The sequence below is a fragment of the Oryctolagus cuniculus genome, chromosome 15, assembly GCF_051225735.1.
Source record: "Oryctolagus cuniculus isolate XC-2025 breed Fujian yellow rabbit chromosome 15, ASM5122573v1, whole genome shotgun sequence".
NCBI lineage: Eukaryota > Metazoa > Chordata > Mammalia > Lagomorpha > Leporidae > Oryctolagus > Oryctolagus cuniculus.
The window spans coordinates 29,738,718-29,761,553 of NC_142881.1; the positions used below are offsets into that span (position 1 = coordinate 29,738,718).

The 22,836-nt window shown below is 45.1% G+C and overlaps 2 protein-coding genes and 1 non-coding gene across 19 annotated transcripts in view; all 3 read left to right on the forward strand.

The window, feature by feature from the left end:
* CWF19L1 (CWF19 like cell cycle control factor 1) overlaps positions 1 to 7,005 on the forward strand; it is a 31,732-nt gene extending 24,727 nt beyond the window's left edge. For 4 of the 7 annotated variants that reach the window (XM_002718647.6, XM_017348482.4, XM_070057409.2 and 1 more), the window contains exons 11-14: positions 2,004 to 2,213; positions 2,991 to 3,110; positions 3,533 to 3,630; positions 6,587 to 7,005. In XM_002718647.6, the coding sequence (XP_002718693.3) occupies positions 2,004 to 2,213; positions 2,991 to 3,110; positions 3,533 to 3,630; positions 6,587 to 6,731 (573 nt within the window). In that variant the 3' untranslated portion in view covers positions 6,732 to 7,005. Of the gene's footprint in view, positions 1 to 2,003; positions 2,214 to 2,990; positions 3,111 to 3,532; positions 3,631 to 4,005; positions 4,063 to 6,586 lie in introns of all 7 variants that reach the window. The other 3 variants (XR_519181.5, XR_016222020.1, XM_089314512.1) reach the window with 2 other exon arrangements.
* Positions 2,664 to 2,809, forward strand: LOC127484287 (small nucleolar RNA SNORA12). Its single transcript, XR_007911168.1, has one exon. It is a non-coding gene; the product is annotated as a small nucleolar RNA SNORA12 (small nucleolar RNA).
* A 3,503-nt stretch (positions 7,006 to 10,508) lies between the features above and the next one.
* CHUK (component of inhibitor of nuclear factor kappa B kinase complex) overlaps positions 10,509 to 22,836 on the forward strand; it is a 47,516-nt gene continuing 35,188 nt past the window's right edge. For 4 of the 11 annotated variants that reach the window (XR_016222027.1, XR_016222028.1, XM_089314515.1 and 1 more), the window contains exons 1-3: positions 10,509 to 10,741; positions 15,694 to 15,788; positions 21,238 to 21,352. Coding sequence is in view for 3 of the 11 variants with exons in the window: in XM_089314515.1 (XP_089170641.1) it covers positions 10,637 to 10,741; positions 15,694 to 15,788; positions 21,238 to 21,352 (315 nt within the window). In the remaining 8 variants the exon portion in view is untranslated. The remainder of the gene's footprint in view (positions 10,742 to 15,693; positions 15,789 to 21,237; positions 21,353 to 22,836) is intronic. The other 7 variants (XR_016222030.1, XM_089314519.1, XM_089314521.1 and 4 more) reach the window with 4 other exon arrangements.

Consider the following 22,836-nt stretch of genomic DNA (forward strand, 5'->3'; position numbering starts at 1 on the left):
TCCATGTGAGTGCAGAGCCCCAAAGACCTGGGCTATCTTCTGCTGCTTTCCCAGGCACATTAGCAGGGAGCTGGATTGGAAGGGGAGCAGTTGGGATTCAAATCAGCATCCATATGGGATGCCCATGCTGCAGATGGCAGCTGAACGCTACCACAGGGCCGGCTCCTAGTACTGTATTTTCATGCATTGATGCTCATTGGCCCTCTTCTCTGCTCATTCAGTGTCTTCCCTCCAAAGAGTGTCTCAGTGGTGGAGCAGTCCTGCATGTTTTGGTTTTGACAGAAATGTTTGTAGTTACTCTTTTTCTTTTTTATTTTTTTTTTATTTTTTTTTAAATTTTTTTATTTTTTGACAGGCAGAGTGGACAGTGAGAGAGAGACAGAGAGAAAGGTCTTCCTTTGCCGTTGGTTCACCCTCCAATGGCTGCCACGGCCAGCGCACTGCGGCCGGCGCACCGCGCTCATCCGATGGCAGGAGCCAGGAGCCAGGTGCTTTTCCTGGTCTCCCATGGGGTGCAGGGCCCAAGCACTTGGGCCATCCTCCACTGCACTCCCTGGCCACAGCAGAGAGCTGGCCTGGAAAATTGGCAACCGGGACAGAATCCGGCGCCCCGACCGGGACTAGAACCCGGTGTGCCGGCGCCGCTAGGTGGAGGATTAGCCTAGTGAGCCGCGGCGCCGGCCTCTTTTTTCTTTTTTTTTTAAATTAATTTATTTTATTTGAAAGGCGGAGTTACAGAGAGACAGAGGCAGAGAGAGAGAGAAAAATACCTTCCATCTGCTGGTTCACTCCTCAGATGTCTGCAACAGCTGTAGCTGAGCCAATCTGAAGCTAGGAGCCAGGGGCTTCTTCTGGGTCTCCCACATGGGTGCAGGGGCCCAAGGACTTGGACCATCTTCCACTGCTTTCCCAGGCCATAGCAGAGATCTGGGTGGGAAGTGGAGCAGCCGGGACTTGAACCAGCCCCTACTATGGTATGCCGGCACTGCAGGTGGCAGCTTTACCCACTACACCACAGCACTGGCCCCTTTAGTTGATCTTAAAGGCTGATGATATCTGTGGTTGGGAGGCATAGTTCTGTAATGAGTTTGATATTTCTCCATCTTTGTACTCTAATTGGTTATAGTTTTACTTTCATTTTGTAAAATTGAGTTAGCAGCCTAAGGTTGTAGGGACATTAGATGCTAATAATCATGTTATCTTAACTTTTTTGTGAGCCCAAAGGGTATATTTTGGGGTTAGTTGTAGGACTAGATGTTATTGGGAAGGTAGGAAGCAGTTATTTGGAAATCAGAAGTGGTATCTCTCTGTGGTTCAAGGTAATAAAAACTGTAAAGTTGTTTTCAAGTTGCCCAAGAGGGAAAACCTGTCTGTCGTTATGGTTTCCATCAGCTCTAGTGTGCTTGACGCCAAAAGTCTGTTCCTCTGCCTTTCCCAGTTCATTCAGACATTCAAGAACATTCTTGCTATAACCTCTAAAATCAGATTTTTGAAGGTTGGAGTTTTGTTTAATTTTTTTATATGTCGTATTTATACATATTTATGGACTGTACTGACATTTTGATACATGTATGTCTACAATGTGTAATACACTGATCAGGATAATTGACATAACTATCACCGTAAAGATACATCATTTCTTTGTGTTAGCAACACTGAAAATTCTCTCTACTAGCTATTTTGAAATATCCAATTACTCATCGTTAGCCATAGTTATCTTTTGGTGCTACAGATTATTAGAAGTTATTCCTCCTATCCAGCAGTACCCCTGTGTCCATTAACTTTCCTTTCTCCATCCTTCCCTCTCTTATACCCTTTCTGGGCCCTTGGCAACTACTATTTTATCCTCTTTACTTCTTTGAGCTCAAAAAGTTGGAAAATTTTTATTGATGCCTCTTGAGCACTTTTCTACCACCCTCAGGCCCACTCTTTGCATAGGCCTTTCTCCCTGGAGACCCATCCATACACTGTTGCTGTCTCAATTCCATGTGCTCCCTCTTTAGTGCTACCTAGCCCTGGCCAAAGGAGGCTTAGCTGATGATCATGTCCTCATCCTGCCCATTGGACACTACCAGTCAGTGGTGGAGCTATCGGCAGAAGTGGTGGAAGAAGTGGAGAAGTATAAGGCTACACTGAGACGGTTCTTTAAAAGTCGAGGGAAACGGTGTGTTCTGTTCGAGAGAAATTATAAGAGCCATCATCTCCAGCTACAGGTAGGTAGTCACTGCACAGGAACTTAAAAGTGCACTATAGGACACTTGATACTGATAAATAAATGTTCAAATAATGCTTAACTTTAATATCTAATTAGATATTCAGAATATTTAACTTTATATTTAATGTATTTAATATGAATTTTCATATTTAAATCATGTTCATTTAAAGAGTATCTGGTGATAATCCCAGATATTTCACAAGGAAGTGCCTGATCAATACAGGTGAGCAGCCAGGTAATGCAAGTACCTTGTTTGAGAACAGAACAGGTAGTTGAGGAAGGTTCCAAGGAAGAAACACGTCTGACTATGTAAGAGTTTGCAAATTAGTGGGCTATTTTGTGTGGAGACCCAGCACAAGTGAGGGCTTAAAGGTGAAAAATAGACATGAAGCCTGCAATGGGCTAGCCGCTCATAAATTCAGAGATTGTTTGTAGATACTGTGCTTGGATTTGTGGTGGTTTTCTCTTTGGTCCATTTGTTAAGTTTTCAAATGGGCCTGACTCGGCCACATACATTATAAAGGATCTGGCAAAGGCTTGATGACAGAGATTTCTGTTGAGCCTATCCTGCATCACAGCTTGGCTCCCACATGCAGCAGGCTATCTCATAAGTTTAAGTCCTTACAGACAGGCTGGTATGGCCTGTCTGGCCTGAGGAGAGTTTGTGCTGAGGGGTTTTTCTCCATGCCCCTGTGATGGATTCGCTGCTTTGCAGACTGTGCAGGCCCACCCTCTCTGGGACCTGTACTGAGAATTTCTCCTAACCCCACCCTAGGTCATTCCGGTGCCACTCAGCTGCTGTGCCACTGATGACATTAAAGATGCCTTCATTACCCAGGCACAGGAGCAGCAGATAGAACTGCTGGAAATCCCTGAGCACTCTGACATCAAGCAGGTGAAGCAAGAAGGGAGGGCAAGGGTCAAGATCTGGGTTTTGACATACTGTGCTTCAGGTCTATCTAGGCTTCCCAGAAATGTTCAGTGGGCAGGGGACAGTTTGGAACTAGAACACGGGTATTTATTACACTGGCAATGGCGATGGTATTACAGCAAAGTCATAGTGCTTTCCTGTGAAGAACAAGAAATTAGGAACTTCCTAAGGTGGGAATTTAGATGGGTGGATGCAATTGAAGGATACTGGTAGTATCTGCCAGTCTCGTTTTTAAGATGGCTTGGGGCCTGTAGCTACTCACACATCCTTTTTCTTGAGCTTCTAGACTGAAATCTTTGCCAAATTAGAGCTTACAGAGGATGAGCTGAGACTTTAGATTTTTTAAACCACTGCTGTATGTTCTTATACAGTACTGTTTAATCTAGATTGCACAACCGGGAGCAGCATACTTTTATGTTGAACTTGACACAGGGGAGAAGCTTTTCCACAGAATTAAAAAGAATTTTCCTTTGCAATTTGGAAGGTTTGTATATTTTTTTTCTTTTCAATATATTTTCATTAGACTTCATAAGAGCAGAGTTGGGGATTATATTGACAGTTGATAAAAAGCTAAATAGGAAATAGTCTTTGCCCCCAAGGAACTCAATTTTTGGACAAGTCAGATATTTACATCTATGAAGTAATGTAATACACAGTATGATGTATATATATCTCAACAGAGTTTTGGAGAACAATGTATTTTAGGAATTCAGAGAAGGAGCAGAGAATTTCCTTTTGGTGAAAGGCTTCACTACAGGTTAAAGTTGAACCTGAGAGATTTAGAGGGCAAAGATTGAGATGAAAAGGATTCCATCTAGAATGAATAAAATGTTACCATCAAGCATATTTTCCATGCCAGGTAATGTGCTGAGAAGTTTACATGAATCGCCTTATTTAATTCTTACAGCTCTGTAAGGTAGGTAATTTCAACCCAGTTTACCAATGTGGGGAATGACACTGTAGAGCAGTGCCCAAAAGAACTTTCCACAATGATGGACATATTTTATAAATCTGCACTGTTGGACCAGGCAGTGATGCTGTGGGTTAAGCCGCCATCTGCAGCACTAGCATCCCATATGGGTGCCATTGCAAGTCTTGGCTGCTCCGCTTCTGATCTAGCTCCATGTTAATGTGCCTGGGAAAGCAGCAAAAGATGGCTCAAGTACTTGGGCCCTTCCACCCATGTGGGAGACCCAGAAGAAGCTCCTGGCTCCTGGCTCCTGGCTCCTGGCTTTGGCCTGGCCTAGCCCTGGCCATTGAGCCCACTGGGGAGTGAATCAGTGGATGGAAGATATCTGTGTGTGTATGTATGTGTGTGTGTGTGTGTAATTCTGACTTTTAAAGAAGTGAAGAAATAAATCATTAAAAAAATTTACATCATTCAATACCATAATTACTAGCTACATGTGGCTCTTGGGCACTTGAAAATGTGGTTAATACAATGGAGGGACTGAATTTTTAATCTTACTCAATTTTAACTCTAATAAGTTTAATCAGCTGCATCTGGCTATTGACTGCTATACTGGCCAGCTTTCGAGGGGTTAAGTAGCTTCTCCCTGTGAGACCTTAACTTTATTATTTTGCAGTTGTCCTAATGGTCTGGAGGAGGCCTCATGGCCAACAGAACATAACTGCAAAACCATACAGAAGTAGTGATAAGTTAGGCAAAGATTAAAGACAGGAAGTTCCTGGCAAGAATGGGAGGAAGTAGGAAATGTAGGAAATGTACAAAATGGATTATCTGATGTCAGTATCTGTGATTTGCCATTGTTTCATTCCCCATAGTTAGAACTGGACTTCGAGTGAGTCTTGAATTCTTCCTGTCTAATTTGGAAAAGCCTCCTAGAGATTGCCCCACTGGACAACTCTAGTGAATATGTTTTCCTACATTTTTAAAGAGCTAATTAATAAGTGACAACAAATGTGTTAAAAGCATCACATTGATTTGATGCTTTTGTGTTGCCTTAGCAGCAGGTGCAGATAAGCACAGTAATGAATAGGGATATGACTAGATGCATACGGGCATGTTACACATCCCACACAAGGGAGAGTCTCTGAATGGCTTTTTGCTCATGATAGTTTTATTTGCAATATTGAATAATTTTTTAAATATTTATTTTACTAATGGCATTCTGTAATTAACACAATACATATAACAGCAATTTTTTTCCAGCTGTTCAAGAAAAGTAGTTTTATATTCATTTTACATATGAGTAAGTAAGCCCAAGGTTGGCCCAAAGAGCTAGAACTTGAGTTCAGGTCCTTCGTCTTTTAGGGGACTTGTGTGATTTGTTTTCAATTCTCCTATTTATTATAGCTTCAGAATGGAAAATGAACATACAGGTGCACACAGAGTTATTTCTAATGTATCAAAATAAGTAAAAATAACAATATAAAGCAGTGGCATTTAGAAGGCATCTTATGTGTGTGTTCCTGTATGTAGTTATTCTTTAGTCTTGTGAGCCAAGATTAGTTGTTGACATAGAACTTTGTATTGCTGTGACTGTGTAGGCCTGAGTCCCCTGGAGGGAGAGGCAAGAGGAATTTTAAGTCAGAGTGGGTACCACACTAGGTGCCTCCCTCTGAGTCATGCCTTCAGCAAACTCATAGTCTAGAGGGGGTGACAAAACTACAGTTTAGGGCAGGATGTAGTCATAGCCAGCATGGTATCTCTGTACCTCACCAAACCCTGTAAGGTAGGCAATCTTATTTGCATTTCATAGATGACAAATTCAGGACTCAGAGATGAAGTAATCTATCCCAGTCATAGACAAGAAGTGGCAGAAGTAGGAATGGAATCCATTCTGTGATCTTTCTGACCACCAGTTCTACCCACTTTCTGCTATGTCACATTGCTTCTCTAAGTACCAGCAATGTAATTCAAGTGTGTTCAAGAGAAGGAGAAATAAGTGGGGTTTAATGGGTTAGAAAAAAGATAAGACTTAAGTTGGCCACTTAAATTTTTATTTATTTTCATTTTATTTGAAAGGAGAGACAGATGTAGACAGAGATTTTCCATTCACTGTCCAGATGCCCACAACAGCCTGAACCAGGCCAGGTTGAAGCCAGGAGCCTGGAACTCACAGGCCTCCTATGTGGGTAGCAGGCACTCAAGTACTTGGGCCATCACTTCTTGCCTCCCAGGATGCACATTAGCAGGAGGCTGGAATCTGGAGCAAAGCCAAGGCTGAAACCTAGGCGCTTGGATATGCAATGCAGATATCTTGAGCTGTGTCTTAGCTGCTATGCCAAATGCCCATCCCTGAGCTGATCACTTAAGATGGATGTGATTTTGATAGATGGGGTGGCAGAGATGTTACTCAGGGCGGGAGAACACTAGGAGCAGTCAGACAAATTCACATACTTCGGTTAGAGAGGAATAGAATAGAGGGAGGAAGGGGTTTCAGTCTGATATTGTCCATTTTGTGTTCTTTCCACAGGGAGGTGCTGGCCAGTGAAGCCATCCTTAATATTCCTGACAAATCTGACTGGAGGCAGTGTCAGGTCAGCAAGGAAGAGGAGGAGACACTGGCTCGCCGCTTCCGGAAAGACTTTGAGCCCTTTGACTTTACTCTGGATGACTAAGCAAAGGGAAGAACACTTTATGAACTTCACAGGAAGTAACAGCTTGTTTTTAAACCAGTCTCCCGTGGGGACTGTTTCTCTGCCTCTTTTTTGTGCATTCCCATGGAACCTGCCTGTAGCAAGAGGCTTAGGATTGCATATTTTTGGGGAGAAGTCATTCTAGGATTAAAATACTGTTTTGAAAACATCTGTCATCCAACTCCTAAGAACGGCTTGTGTTTATGTTTTCAAAAACTTTGAAGCTATCAAATAAAATCTAAGTGCTTTTCCACAATTCAAAAGTATTTTATATGCATGTTGCCTATTATCACTGAAAAGAGGTAGGTGTATAATAAGAGGGGCCAGGGTTGTAGATCCAGCTGCTGTCCCAGAATCACACAGCATCTCCAGGAGCAGTTTGGGGTAGAGAAAGGATACAAGGCCTTTGCTATTTTTCTCTTAGAGCATTCACATTATTAACATGTAAGAGTCTATTTAGTCCTTCAGAGAGCTACTTCCTGTGTGCCAGGCATTTTCTAGATTCCAGGAATATAGCTGTGTCCTAACATGGTTTTTGTTGTCCCAGTTTACATTCTAATTGGGACAACAAGGGGCAATTTTTTTTTTTTTTTTTTTTTTTTTTTAGAATTGATATATTTATTTGAAAGAATTACAGAGAGGCAGAGAGAGATCTTCCCACCACTGGTTCACTCCCCAGATGGCCACAACGGCCAGAGCTGCACTGATCCGAAGCCAGGAGCCAGGAGCTTCTGGGTCTCCCACGCTGCTGCAGGGGCCCAAGGACTTGGGCTATCTTCTACTGCTTTTCCAGGCCATAGCAGAGAACTGGATTGGAAGAGGAGCAGCTGGGACTTGAACAGGTACCCATATGAGATGCCACTACTGCAGGCGGTGGCTTTACCTGCTACGCCACAGCCCTGGCCTGCTTCGTTTCTAATCCAGCTCCTTGGTAATGCACCTGGAAGGACAGTGGAGCATGGCCCAAGTGCTTGGGCTCCTGCATCTAAATAGGAGACCTGGAAGAAGCTGCAGGCTTTTGGCTTTGGCCTGGCCCGGTGTTAGGTGCTGCAGCCATTTGGGGAGTGAAGCAGCAGGTGGAAGACCTCTCACTTTCACACATGCTCGCTTGCTCTCTCTCTCTCTCTGTCTTTCAAATAAGTAAATAAATAAATCTTTAAAAGAAGAAAGAGTTCTTTGTTGTATATGTTATGGATGTTTGAAATGTGTAACAGGAGCCGGCGCCCTGGCTCGCTTGGTTAATCCTCCGCCTATGGCACTGGGTTCTAGTCCCGGTTACCCTCTTCCAGTCCAGCTCTCTGCTGTGGCCCGGGAGGGCAGTGGAGGTTGGCCTGAGTGCTTGGGCCCCTGCACCTGCATGGGAGACCAGGGGTAGGCACCTGGCTCCTGGCTTTGGATTGGCATAGTGCCGGCTGTAGCAGCCATTTGGGGCACTCCCAACGGAAGGAAGACCTTTCTCTCTGTCTCTCTCTCACTGTCTAATAAAAAAAAAAAAAAGAAAAAAAAAAAGAAATGTGTAACAAATGTGTCTATGCTGTTGGGTAACTGAATTTACGGATGTCTAGTTATTAGGGTTTGGGGATCATCAGGGTCTAGACCATAGGTGAAGTTATGAGAATGGATGAAAATAAGATTGAGTGAAAACAGTCCTGAACTTAAGATGACTACCTGAGGAGTATCAGTATTTAAAGAGCACTTGGAAGTAGAGCAATCCAGTGAAGTACGTGGAGAAGGAGCAGAAAGATCACAGGAGAACCCAAAACAGACTGGCAAACCTGAAGGTTATGGAGCCTGAGGTCACTGGCCTTCGTTTTTTAAAAAAATTTAATGGGGACATTTAAAGGGTGATCTATGGGAACCGTCTAGGTTCCAAAAAGATGATCAGTCCAAGGTCAGCACAATTATCAGTGTTCTTGGTCCTCAGGCTCCCTCTGTAGCTCTCCTGAGTGTGAATTGGGAGATCACAGGCCCTCCTGTGGAGAATGGAAACAAGCTCTGCTGTACATCCAGCAAATGGTAGGGCTTACCCTTTCCCAAAATTGGCACCATAATCCTTTGTACAGTCTGTCCAGCTCTGTAGCACAAGTTCTCAGAGGCGCTGTCTGGCATCACCTCCAGGAGACTCCTATTCCAGCTCTGTGGAGGCCACACACGGGTGATGGTAACCACTTCACTGATGACCTACAACATCTGCTTGGTTTGTAACTTGTGGCACTGAACGTTTGAATCACACCAATACATCTTTGAGAATTTGATTCTATGCTGATTTTTATACCATGAATTATCGAAATTCCCGGGTTCCATGAAGGGTGTGACTTCAAATGGAAAACCGGGAGCTGATTCCTGGATAAGCCAATCCACCACCAGGAGGCACCTGTTACATCAGCAACATTCCAGAAGCTTCCTGTTGCAGTCCCGCAGCATGCCTCAGAAACACTGCAATGAGGAACCACCTCACTGGCAAACCCGTAACTGGCCGGCTGCAACAGGAAGCTCAGTCAGAGTTAGGGACCTACGCCCGCGCCAGTTCCAAGGGAGCATTAGCCCTGCACTCTGTCATATCCTTAAGTTGTTTGGAAAATCTGGGAGGTGGTAGAATAGGCGGAAAGGAACTCATAGGTGAATACAACTTGTGACCTGTTAATACAGGATTTTTTTCCGAGTTCTTTGGATTTCAGGGTTCTTTGGATTCTGCATTACCTAAATCATTGGTGGCCTTTGCCCAGTGCCACCCCCGCGGGTGCTGGGGCTGCATGATAGATGGCAGGGATCTTAAGAAAGATGGAGCCCAGGGCCGGCGCTGTGGCAAAGCGGGTAAGGCCACCAACTGCAGTCCCGGAATCCCATATAGGCGCCAGTTTGAGTCCCGGCTGCTCCACTTCCCATCCAGCTCTCTCTTATGGCCTGGGAAAGCAGCAGAAGATGGCCCAACTACTTGGGCCCCTGCACCCACATGGGAGACCCAGAAGAAGCTCCTGGCTCCTGGCTTTGTATCGGCGCAGCACGGGCGGTTGCAGCCAATTAAGGAGTGAACCAGCGGATGAAGACCTTTCTCTCTCTCTCTCTGAAAATCTGACTTTCAAATAAAATAAATCTTAAAAAGAGAGATGGAAAGCCGGCGCCGTGGCTCAATAGGCTAATCCTCCACCTTGCGGCGCCGGCACACCGGGTTCTAGTCCCGGTTGGGGCGCCGGATTCTGTCCCGGTTGCCCCTCTTCCAGGCCAGCTCTCTGCTATGGCCAGGGAGTGCAGTGGAGGATGGCCCAGGTGCTTGGGCCCTGCACCCCATGGGAGACCAGGAAAAGCACCTGGCTCCTGGCTCCTGCCAGGATCAGCGCGGTGCGCCGGCTGCAGCGGCGGCCATTGGAGGGTGAACCAACGGCAAAGGAAGACCTTTCTCTCCCTGTCTCTCTCTCTCACTGTCCACTCTGCCTATCAAAAAAAAAAAAAAAAAAAAAAAAGAGAGATGGAGGCCAGTGGAGGGTGGTGGGGCTGGGGATAGACGGCAGGGATCTTAAGAAAGAGACCGGTGGAGACCACGCAAAGTTTACAAAAAAATACAGGACAATCTGGTTTGGAGAGCGATTTGAAGGGAATGCAGGATTTGGAGAGCTCTTATGTTTTTCCAGACTAGAAAAACATATGAGTCCTCTCAGCGAGGAAAAGGCCTAGGGGACTTGGGAGCAGCCTGAAAGCGCCCTCCTTGTCCTCCATTCTTTGGCCAGCAGGGATCCCGGGGCGCCTAGGAGAACTCGGGGCGTGCCTTCCTCGCGGCAGTTACCGGAAGTGACGCATCATCTCGCGAGAAGAAAGACGCGCGAGTCTCGGCGGCCCGGAACCGGTCTTGGAGCAGCTGTGGAGCCTGAGGCCGCTTGCCCTCCCGCCCCATGGAGCGGCCTCCGGGGCTGCGGCCGGGTGCGGGCGGGCCCTGGGAGATGCGGGAGCGGCTAGGCACCGGCGGCTTCGGGAACGTGTGCTTGTACCAGCATCGGGTGAGGCGGAGCGCGGGAGGGAGCGGCGGAGGGCTTGTCGGAGCGTCTGTGGAACGCAGGGCTGTCAGTGTGAGAGGGGTTGTCGCCGAGACTTTGGGCAGTGCCTGTCGGCCGGTGAGCGTGTATCTGTGTGTGTGCGTGACAGAGAATGAAAATGAACATGGCTTCAAAGAGAGAGAGAGGTTGGAGGTAGGGGTTGTTGTCGGTGGAAGATAGAGAATGTCAGGCTCGAGAGTTTTACACTGCTTTAATTGAAAATGTTTAGCCGTTGTAGCAGCAGTTAATAACATGTTTGAGCTCTGTGTCTTCGTGCGCCAATAAAAGCTATGTATCTCTACCCCAGAGGGGGAAAAAAACGCGCAGATGCATATCCGCACCTTGCACGTTGCCATCGGAGGGATGTATTTAGGTGAACTGGCTCAAGGTTAATAACCTCTGCAGTATAACTTTTGTTAATCTGCAAAGCAGGCGTAGTGATGCGCATCATGGGTCTGTTGGAGAGTTAAGTCAGATAACAAAGTATGTAAAGCTGAGTACAGTACAGCTTGGCTCCCGCTGCTGCTGTGTGGTTGCTGTCGTCATAATCTTGCATGTTCATCATCATTAATTGACCTTAAAAAAGAAAATGTCAAGATAAAAGTGGCCTTCTGTATATAAATATAATTTAAAATGAATCTTAATGAAGAATGGGATGGGAGAGGGAGTAGGAGGTGGGACGGTTTGGGGGTGGGAGGGCTGGTTGGGGGGAAGAACTGCTAGAATCCAAAAGTTGTACCTATGAAATTTATATTTATTAAATAAAAGCTTTCTATATTAAAAAGATAAAATGGTGTTATAAGAAGATTATTTTGTAGAATATAAATTAAGTGTAAAAATAGATGGGACAAATGAGGGTTTAATACTGAAATGTCTTCTTGGACATTCCTAAGGAATTCAAGAGAAGTCATCATTTGCTGTTTTAAGAAAAATGGGTATAGGTACAGAGCACATAATTTGGAGTGGGAAGGAGGCGAAATTTTTGGGACAATAAACTTGTCTGTGGGGCAGCTAGAATGACAAATGTCACTGATAGAACTGAGAAGAGGTTTCTAGATGGAGCAAAGGAGGAAACCTTGGACAGAGGGAGAATGGAAGATGAAGGGCTAAGGCATTAAGAAGTACTGTAGTAGTAGTGGTGGTGGTGGTAGTAAAGTGGTATCCTTAATCTTTTTTTTTTTTTTAAGATTTACTTATTTATTTTATTTGAAAGTCAGAGTTACATAGAGAGAGGAGAGACAGAGAGAGAGAGAGGTCTTCCATCTGCTGGTTCGCTTCCCAATTGGCCGCAATGGCCAGAACGGCACCGATCCAGAGCCAGGAGCCAGGAGCTTCTTCCGGGTCTCCCACGTGGGTGCAGGGGCCCAAGTAGTTGGGCCATCTTCTACTGCTATCCCAGGCCATAGCAGAGAGCTGGATTGGAAGTGGAGCAGCCAGGTCTCGAACTGGCGCCCATATGGGATGCCGGCGCTTCAGCCCAGGGCGTTAACCCGCTGGCCACAGCGCCAACCTTCCTTAATCGTTTTTACTATCAGAGTAGACATAATTCCCTCGAAGATTAAAAAAAAAAAAAAAAAAAAGAGGGCATCAAGAACTTCCAGAGCTTGGGGGGTGGTAAGTGTTGAGTGTATTAACTAAGCCTGCCAGCAGCCTGCTGGTATACTTTTGTGACAGCTTCTTTTGGTCCCTAGCTGAGGATGGATGAATTTTTCACTGTGTGTGGGGGGGAGGGGGGATAAATTATACTAGAAGATAAAATTTACTGCTTTAAGCATTTTAAATCCTGCAGTTCAGTGGCATTCAGACCATTCACGTTAATGTGCAATTATCTTTAGCATTCACCTCCAGAAATTTTTTATCTTCTCCAACTGAAACTCTGTCCCTCTGAACAGTAGCTCCATTTCCCCCTTGCAGCAGCCCCTGGAAATACCATTTGACTTTGTGTTCCTGGGGAATTTGTCACTTTCTAACTGGAAGAGGTTTGAGTTCCTCTAGAATCTTACATAGCTCTCAGAAACTTTGCAGTCCACCAGAGTGCCCTTTCCCAAAACTGGGGCATGTGACAATGGGGCCTGTAGTGAGGAGAGAAGGAGTATTTTATAAAGCTTGGAAGCAGGATCATTTCTTTTCCAAGCCATACTTATTGTTTGCATTTACAGTTTTCAAGATTCTCATGTTTGATGGAAGTCTTGTCCCAATATTTCATCTGCACACTTTTTTTAAAGGTTTATTTGAAAGTTAGAGTTAGAGAAAGAGAGATGGAGAAGAAGAGAGAGAGCGATCTGATCCACTGATTCAACCCCAGATGACTGCAATGGCCAGAGCTGGACTGGTTCGAAGCCAGGAGCTTCATCTGGGTCTTCTACATGGGTGCAGGGGCCCAAGGGCTGAGCCATCTTCTACTGCTTCCCAAGTGTATGGGGGAGAGCTGGGTTGGAAGCAGAACAGCTGGGATGTGAACTGGTGCCCATATGGGAGCCGGCACTGCAGGTGGAGGCTTTACCTGCTATGCCACGATGCAGATCCTGATTGGCACATCTTAAAGCACAATGAGGGAGAGGAAGACTATGTAATGGTTTATTTAGCTGATTACTACACTGGGTGCTAATCATGCCCAAATCAACAAGAACAGTATTCTCTGCCCTGGAGGAAATTCCAAATCTAGTGAAGGAGATGGACCTAGAAATAAAGTGCATTGTGGTAACCTTTGTAATGTGGACATTTGCAAGATGGTATGAAGGCATGACAGAGTAACCAAAGAACTCTCCCTAGAGAATATGGTAGCACTTCTCAGATTGTATTTTTTTTTTTAAGATTTATTTATTTATTTCAAAGGCAGAGTTACACAGAGAGAGAAGGAGAGGCAAAGAGAGAGGTCCTCCATCCACTGGTTCACTCCCCAATTGGCTGCAATGGCTGGAGCTGTGCTGATCTGAAACCAGGAGCCCCTTCTGAGTCTCCCACGTGGTTGCAGAGGCCCAAGGACTTGGGCCATCCTCTACTGCTTTCTCAGGCCATAGCAGAGAGCTGGGTGGGAGGTGGAGCAGCAGCCAGGACTCGAACCGATGCCCATTATGGGATGCTGGCACTGCAGGCGGTGGCTTTACCTACTACACTACAGTGCCAGCCCCAAGATTGTATTTGGAGAAACTAACCCCATGCAACACATTTTTCAAAGTGTGCAATTGGCCCTCCTTATCTGTGGGTTCTATACATGCATGAATTCAATCAACCGTATACTAAAAGAATTTGAAAAAAAAAGTTGCAGCTGTTCTGAACATGTACAGACTTTTTTTCTTGTCGTTATTCCCTATGCAAGGTAAAACAATTTACATAGCATGTGTGTTGTATTAGGCATTGTGAGATGATTAAAAGTGTATGGGAGGAGGCCGGCGCCATGGCTCAATAGGCTAATCCTCCGCCTGTGGCTCTGGTACCCCAGGTTCTAGTCCCGGTCAGGGTGCCGGATTCTGTCTCGGTTGCCCCTCTTCCAGTCCAGCTCTCTGCTGTGGCCTGGGGAGTGCAGTGAAGGATGGCCCAGGTCCTTGGGCCCTGCACCCGCATGGGAGACCAGGAGAAGCACCTGGCTCCTGCCTTTGGATCAGCGCGGTGCGCCGGCCGCAGCGGCCATTGGAGGGTGAACCAACCAAAAAGGAAGACCTTTCTCTCTGTCTCTCACTGTCCACTCTGTCAAAAAAATAAAAATTAAATAAATAAATAAAAAAGCATATGAGAGGATATGTATAGGTCATATACAAATACCATGGCATTTTTATGTAAGGAACTTGAGCGTCCGCACAGTTTTTGGTATTAGCAGAGGTCCTAGAACCAGTCCCTCATGGATACTGAGTGATAACTGTGCTGTGTTTAAATGCTGTCTTCACAATAACAGGAGAGCAGTGTAGCCTGTTTGGCCTTGACCACTGTTCCTTGCCTGCATTGTGGGTGTTGCCCGAATGTGATGAAGCCTGGCTGTCTTCTGTAATGTGCATCAGGATGGCTTTAATTTTAGTGAGAATCGGTCAAATTACTGGTCATGGGCAAGACCTGTTAGTTTCACTTTATAAACAAGAGTTCAGTCATTGTTTAGGATTTGAAATACAAAAATTAGGATCTGATTTTGGTGGGTTTTTTTGTTTGTTTTACATTAGGCTTAATCGTATTAAAACTATTTCTGGCTGTTTTAAGACCAGAGAGCTCTGAATTTTCTTCATTCTGGTTATGCTGGAGACCAAGACCTTCATTAGTTTTTTGATAAAGGGTTTGTTGGGGAGCTGGCACTGTGGCCTAGTAGGCTAGGCCTCCTCCTGTGGCACTGGCATCCCTTATGAGGGCTGGTTCAAGGCCTGGTTGCTCCTTTTTGATCCACCTCTCTGCTATGGCCTGGGAGGGCAATAGATGACCCAAGTACTTGGGCCCCTGCACCTGCATGGGAGACGCAGAAGAAGCTCCTGGCTCCTGACTTCAGATCGACCCAGCTCTGGCCATATCAGCTGTTTGGGGAGTGAACCAGCAGATGAAAGACCTTTCTCTCTCTCTCTCTCTCTCTCTCTCTCTCTCTCTCTCCCCGTAACTACCTCTCAAATAAGTAAATGAAATCTTAAAAAAAAAAGAAAAGAGTTTGTTGGGAAGACAGAATCTTTGTGTTTTCTATTATGAGGCACTGCTGTAAAGAGACCTGCCATAGGATCAGCCTCAGTCACTTTTTGTTTGTGTGTTATGCTGTATTTGAGGTTTAAAGCATTGTTTTAAAGCTCAGTTTATCTAGCTAAAGTGTTGACTCAAGAGAGCGATGAATAAATATACTTAATTAGTAAAGTTAAAAAGAGCTTTGTTTCGCTAGTTTGACATTTCTTTGATAGTAAGTAAACTGCACAAGAAACTTACATAATTTTTTCTGTTGTCTGTTTTGTTAGGAACTTGACCTTAAAATAGCAATTAAGTCTTGTCGCCTAGAGCTAAGTTCCAAAAACAGAGAACGGTGGTGCCATGAAATCCAGATCATGAAAAAGTAAGTACCTTGATGACTTACAGTTCCCTAGATCTTCATCTCAATCAGTTGTCACCATAGCGAAGGGGCCAGGATTCCACTCTTCCTTGGATCTTTCTGGGAATAACGTTTTAGCTCTCTCATTGAAGATATGTGTTCTGGAGCAGGCATCTGGTTCAGTGGTGAAGATGCCACTTGGGACTCCTACATCCCATAATGAAATGCCTGGGTTTGACTCTTTGCTCTGCCTCTGACTCTGCCTTCTTGCTAATGTGTACACTGGGAGGAAAAATATAATGGATGGCTCAAGTGCTTGAGTCCCTACCATTCATTGGGAGACCCAGGTTGAATTCCAGATTTCTGACTTCAGCCTGGCCCAGCCCTGACTGTTGTGGGTACTGGGAAGTGAACCAGCAACTGATAGCTTTCTCTGTCTCTGCCTTTCAAATAGAATGAAAATAAATAATAAACATATGTATTCTGTTTCAGTTAATCATCAGATTATGATTAAGAAAATTCGTTTTTTTTTAAAGATTTATTTTATTTGAAAGTCAGAGTTACACAGAGGAGAGGCAGAGAGAGAGAGTGAGAGAGAGAGAGGTCTTCCATCTGATGGTTCACTCCCTAGTTGGCTGCAACAGCCAGAGCTGCGCCGATCCAAAGCCAGGAGCCAGGAGTTTCCTCCAGGTCTCCCATGTGGGTGCAGAGGCCCAAGGATTTGGGCCATCTTCTACTGTTTTACCAGGCCATAGTAGAGAGTTGGTTCAGAAGAGGAGCAGCCGGGACTAGAACCGGCGCCCAAATGGGATGCTGGCACTTTAGGCCAGGGTGTTAACCCACTGCACCACAGCGCCGGCCCCAAGAAAATTAGTTTTAGAAAGTAACCAGATATCTTCAGACTCAGCTATTTTTTTAGAAAAAGATTTATTTGATTTATTTGTAGGCAGACTTAGAGAAAGTGGAGGATAGAGAGACAGAGAGGTCTTCCATCCACCAGTTCACTACTCAAATGGCTGCATCAACCAGGGTTAGGCCAGGCGGAAGCCAGGAGCAAGTAACCTCTTCTGGGTCTCCCACGTGGGTGCAGGGGCCTAAGAACTTGGGCCATCCTTTGCTGTTTTCCCAGGTGCATTGGCAAGGAGCTGGACTGGAAGTGGAGCAGCTGGGACTCAAACCGGCACCTATATGGGATGCCAGCACCATAGGTGGCTACTTTACCTGCTACGCCACAGCTCCAGTCCCAAGATTCAGCTCTTTAAATGCAGAATCTTTCTTCTAGATCTTGCGCAATGCGTATCTATTATACCTTCTAATTTTTTTTATAGATTTATTTGAAAGTGAGAGTTACACAGAGGAGAGGCAGAGAGAGAGAGAGAAAGAGGTCTTGCATCTGCTGTTTCACTCCCCAATTGGCTGCAATGGCCAGAGCTGCGCCGATCCGAGGCCAGGAGCCAGGAGCTTCTTCCGGGTCTCCCACGTGGGTGCAGGGGCCCAAGGAGTTGGACCATCTTCTACTGCTTTCCCAGGCCATAGCAGAGAGCTGGATTGGAAGAAGTGCCGGCACCTATATGGGATGCCGGCACTTCAGGCCAGGGTGTTAACCCACTGCACCACAGTGCCAGCCCCATATACTTTCTAATTAAACAACAATCAATGTTTTCATTTTTTTTTAAGATTTTTTATTTATTTTATTTGAAAATCAGAGTTACACAGAGAGAGAAGGGGAGGCAGAGAGAGATCTTCCATCTGCTGGTTCACTCCCCAGTTGGCTGCAATGGCCAGAGCTGTGCCAATCTGAAGCCAGGAGCCAGGAGTCTCCTCTTGGTCTCCCATGTGAGAGCAGGGGCCCAAGGACTTGGGCCATCTTCTACTGGTTTCCCAGTCCCTAGCAGAGAGCTGGATCAGAAGCACAGCAGCCAGGACTCAAACTGGCACCCATATGGGATGCCAGCACTGCAGGTGGCAGCTTTACCTGCTATGCCACAATGCCAGTCCCTGCTTTCATTTTTTTAAATGTTTATTTATATATTTTCATCTAGTTGAAAGGCAGAGTGACATCAAGAGAAAGGGAGAGTGAGAGGTTTTCAGCTCATTGACTCACTCCCCAAATGCCCACATGAGTCAGGACAAGGGCCAGGCCAGAGCCAAGAGCCAGGAATTCCATCTGCAACTCTGATGTGAGTGGCAGGGGCCCAAGTACTTGAGCCATCATCATCTGCTGCCTCCTATGATGCATTAGTGGGAAGCTGGGTTGGAAGAGGAGGTACTGGGACTTGAACCAGCACTCTGATACAGGATACAAGTGTCCCAAACACCGGCTTAACCTGCTGTGCCACAGTACCCATTGCCACTCTCATTTCTTTTGCACCTACTTTTTTTTTTAAATAGTGTATGTACTGACTTATAAAAAATTACCCCAAAATTTAGTGGGTTAAAACGCCAAACATTAAATATGTCATAGGTTTTGTGGCTTAATAATTCTGGAGTGGCCTCACTGGGTGGTTCTAGCTGAGTATTTCCCTGAAAGCATCTCAGGATGTTGATTGGAACTGGAAGTATCTGCTTGAAGCTGACTTACATGACTGTTGGCTAAGAGTGTCAAATCCTTAACCATATAAACCTCTCCGTTGGGAAGCTTGAGCACTGAGCAAGTGATCTGGGAGAAAGAGAACAAGATGAGGCCGGCGCTGCGGCTCACTAGGCTAATCCTCCGCCTAGCGGCGCCGGCACACTGGGTTCTAGTCCCGGTCGGGGCGCCGGATTCTGTCCTGGTTGCCCCTCTTCCAGGCCAGCTCTCTGCTGTGGCCAGGGAGTGCAGTGGAGGATGGCCCAGGTGCTTGGGCCCTGCACCCCATGGGAGACCAGGAAAAGCACCTGGCTCCTGGCTCCTGGCTCCTGCCATCGGATCAGCGCGCCGGCCGCGGCGGCCATTGGAGGGTGAACCAACGGCAAAGGAAGACCTTTCTCTCTGTCTCTCTCTCTCACTGTCCACTCTGCCTGTCAAAAAATAAAAAAAAAAATAAAAATAAAAATAAAAAAAAAAAAGAGAACAAGATGAGAGCTGAAGTCATACTCATTCTTTTCTGCCACATACTGTTCCTTAGAAATGAACCACTAAATACATAATACACTAAAGGAGAGGAAAATAAATTCTGGGTTTTTTTTCTTCAGATTTTTGTTTGTTATTTATTTGAGAGAAAGAGGGACAGACAGCTCTCATCTGCTGTTTCACTCCCCAAATGCCTGCAGAGCCAGGACCTCAATCCAAGTTTCCCACATGGATGGCAAGGATAAAACTGCTTGAGCCATCACCTGCTGCCTACCAGGGTGCACATAAACAAGAAGCTGGTGTCAGCAGTGGAGCCAGGACATGAACTCTGGCACTCATATATGGGATATGGGAATCTCCAACAGCGTCTTTTTTTTTTTTTTGACAGGCAGAGTGGACAGTGAGAGAGAGAGACAGAGAGAAAGGTCTTCCTTTGCCGTTGGTTCACTCTCCAATGGCCGCCACGGCTGGCGTGCCACGGCCGGCACACCACGCTGATCCGATGATAGGAGCCAGGTACTTATCCTGGTCTCCCATGGGGTGCAGGGCCCAAGGACTTGGGCCATCCTCCACTGCACTCCCTGGCCACAGCAGAGAGCTGGCCTGGAAGAGGGGCAACCGGGACAGAACCCGGTGCCCCAACCAGGACTAGAACACTGTGTGCCGGCGCTGCAAGGCGGAGGATTAGCCTAGTGAGCCATGGCGCCGGCCCTCCAACAGTGTCTTAACTGCTTACCAAACACCTATCTTGAGAATTAAGTTCTTGAAGGAAGAAGGCATATTTTAAAACTTCACAAGTGATGTGCTAAGTGCTTTAAAGATCATTCTTCTGTTCATTATAGCAACCTTGTATTTAGGTATTATCCCTATTTTATAAATAGGAAGTCAAAGCTCATAGTCACATAGCTATGTCTATTAGAGTCTGGATTTTAAATGAATACTCTGACTCCAGTGTATACTCACTTCACTTTAATGGTTCTCAGTCCTGGCTGTTTGAACCAAACCACGTGAAATTCTCAGGCCCTACACATGGAGATAATGTTTCTTTATGTCTCTAGGACGTGGAAATTATACTAGTTTGGTGATTCATTATATCTTGATAAAGATGGCGACTGGAATGATATATCATTAAGTTTTTTGTTTGTTTTATTTATTTATTTGAAAGGCAGAGTTACAGAGAGAGAGCAAGATCTTCCATCTGTTGGTTCACTGCACATATAGCCACAATGGCCAGGGCAGGGCCAGGCCAGAGTCAGGAGCATCTTCTGGGTCTCCCACATGAGTGCAGGGGCCCAACTACTTTGGCCATCCTCTACCACTTTCCTCAGGCACCTTAGTGGGGAGCTGGATCAGAAGTGGAGCAGTCGAGACTTGAACTGGCACCCATATGGGATGTGCAGACTACATGCAGCGGCTTTACCCTGTACAGCACAGTGTCAGCCCCTATTGTTAAGTTTTTAAAAAGAGCTGTTAGGGGGCTGGCACTGTTGCGTAGTGGGTAAAGCCGCCTCCTGCAATGCTGACATCCTATATGGGTGCCGGTTCAAGTTCCAACTGCTCCACTTCTGATCCAGCTCTCTGCTATGGCCTGGGAAAGCAGTAGAAGATGGCCCAGACGCTTGGGCCCCTGCACCCACGTGGGAGACCTGGAGGAGACTCCTGGCTCCTGGCTTCGGATCAGCACAGCTCCGGCTGTTGGCAGCCATGTGGGGAGTGAAACAGTGGATGGAGGACCTCTCTATCTCTCTTTCTGCCTCTGCCTCTCTGTAACTCTGCCTTTCAAATAAATAAATAAATCTTTTTTAAAGAAAAGAGCTATTAGAAAACAATATATAGTATAATTTTTTTTATTAATTCACTCAGTTTAATCATTCCACATTGTTTAAAATATATAGTATAATTTGATATTTATCAAAAATTTATATTTGTTCACAGACCAAAAACTAGAAGGAAATATTTTAATAGTATTCCACCTTTGGGTGACACTATGAGTGATTATGGGAGAGCAGTATGATATTGGCTTTGGGGCCATATCAAGATTTTATTCCTTACTTGACTTCCTACCTAGTGTGTGATCATACGTTACTAAACCAATTTGTGCTTCAGTTTGTTGTTGTGTGATGAAACTATTGATAAACCTACCTATACTAGGATTATTATGACAAGTAGTATATACGTGTTAATATAAGTAAACTGCTTACTACTTGGCACATAGAAATGTAATAGTACTAATAATGGTGTTTTTATATGTATTTTCGTTTTGAAAATTACGAAGTTTTAATTATACAAATCAGAAGTTAGAATACTACTAAAAATGCTAGACTTCCTTTCCCATCTCCCTCTTGTTAACTGCCATTTCACATCCAGTCCTTTTTTATTGGAGAAGAACTTTTTATAATAATGTTGTCTGCTTTTTGGTAGGTTGAATCATGCCAATGTTGTAAAGGCCTGTGATGTTCCTGAGGAATTGAATTTTTTGATTAATGATGTGCCTCTTCTAGCAATGGAGTACTGTTCTGGAGGAGATCTTCGGAAGGTAGTGTGGACATTTTAAATAAGATACAGTAAATCTCAAATTATAGAAGTGCTTGAACCACATCCAATGTGATAATCTAGAACAAAAATCAGAATACTGTGGCCCACTGCCTTTTGTTGATAAAGTTTTACTGGAACACAGCCATGCTCATTGCTTAACATATAACTATGGCAGCTTTTGAACAGCTGCAGAATTGAGTGGTTGTGGTGAGATCAGATGGCTAAAGTATTTGTTCTTTGTCCTTTACAGAAAATTTTTGCTGACATCTGATTTAGAACACACTTTTTTTGTTGTTTGCAAGGTAGTGTAATATCAGAATATCATGTTTAAGGTGCTTATAAAAAGTCATTTTCTCTATTGTAATCTCTCCTATTTCATTTTAAATGTGACCATATGGCTTTTTTTTTTTTTTTTTAAGAATTATTTATTTACTTGAGAGGCAGAGTTATAGACAGAGAGAGGAAGAGACAGAGAGGTCTTCCATCCAGTGGTTCACTCCCCAAACGGCTGCAATGCCTGGAGCTAGGCCAATCCGAATCCAGGAGTTTCTTTCGAGTCTCCCATATGGCTGCAGGGGCCCAAGCAAATGGCCCATTTTCTACTACTGTCCCAGGACATAGCAGAGAACTGGCTCGGAAGTGGAGCAGCCAGGACTCGAACTGGCGTCCATATGGGATGCCGGTACCACAGGCAGATGCTTAACATACTAGACCACAATGCCAGCAGTTATTATTATATATCTTACATCTGTGAGGTTTGTTGATCTTTTCTTTCAATTTCAAATACTTTTATCCCTTTATTTTTATGAGCCTAGTCGTGAAATTCACATGTCCTTGATATAGACTTGGGAACTTTTTTCCCCTTATGCTTTCTTTTCTTTTTAATTTTTAATATTAAGATTTATTTCTTGGGGCCGGTGCTGTGGTGTAGCAGGTAAAGACACCACCTGCAGTGCCAGTATTCCATATAGGCACTGGTTCAAGTCCTGGCTATTCCACTTCCTATCCAGTTCCCTGTTAATGTGCCTGGGAAAGCAGCAGAAGATGGCCCAAGTGCTTGGGAGCCTGCACCCGCACAGGAGATCTGGAGGAAGCTCCTAGGTTCAGCCTGGCCCAACCCCGTCTGTTGTGGCCATTTGAGGAGTGAACCAGCAGATGAAAGATCTCTCTGTCTCTTATCTCTCCACCTCTCTGGGTGACTTTGTCTTTCAAATAAATAAACATTTAAAAAAGAAAAATCTTTATTTCTTTATTTGAAAGGCAGAGTTACAGAGATAGAAGGAGAGACAGACAGAGCTGCCACCTGCCTTTTCACTCCCAAAATTACTGCATGACCAGGGTTGGGCCAGGCCAAATGCCAGAACCCAGAGCCTGAACTCCATCTAGATCTCCCTTGTGGGTGCATGGAGCCAACAATTTGGGCCATCTTCTGTTTTCCAGGCTCATTATCAGGGAGCTGGATCGGAAGTGGAGCATCCAGGACTT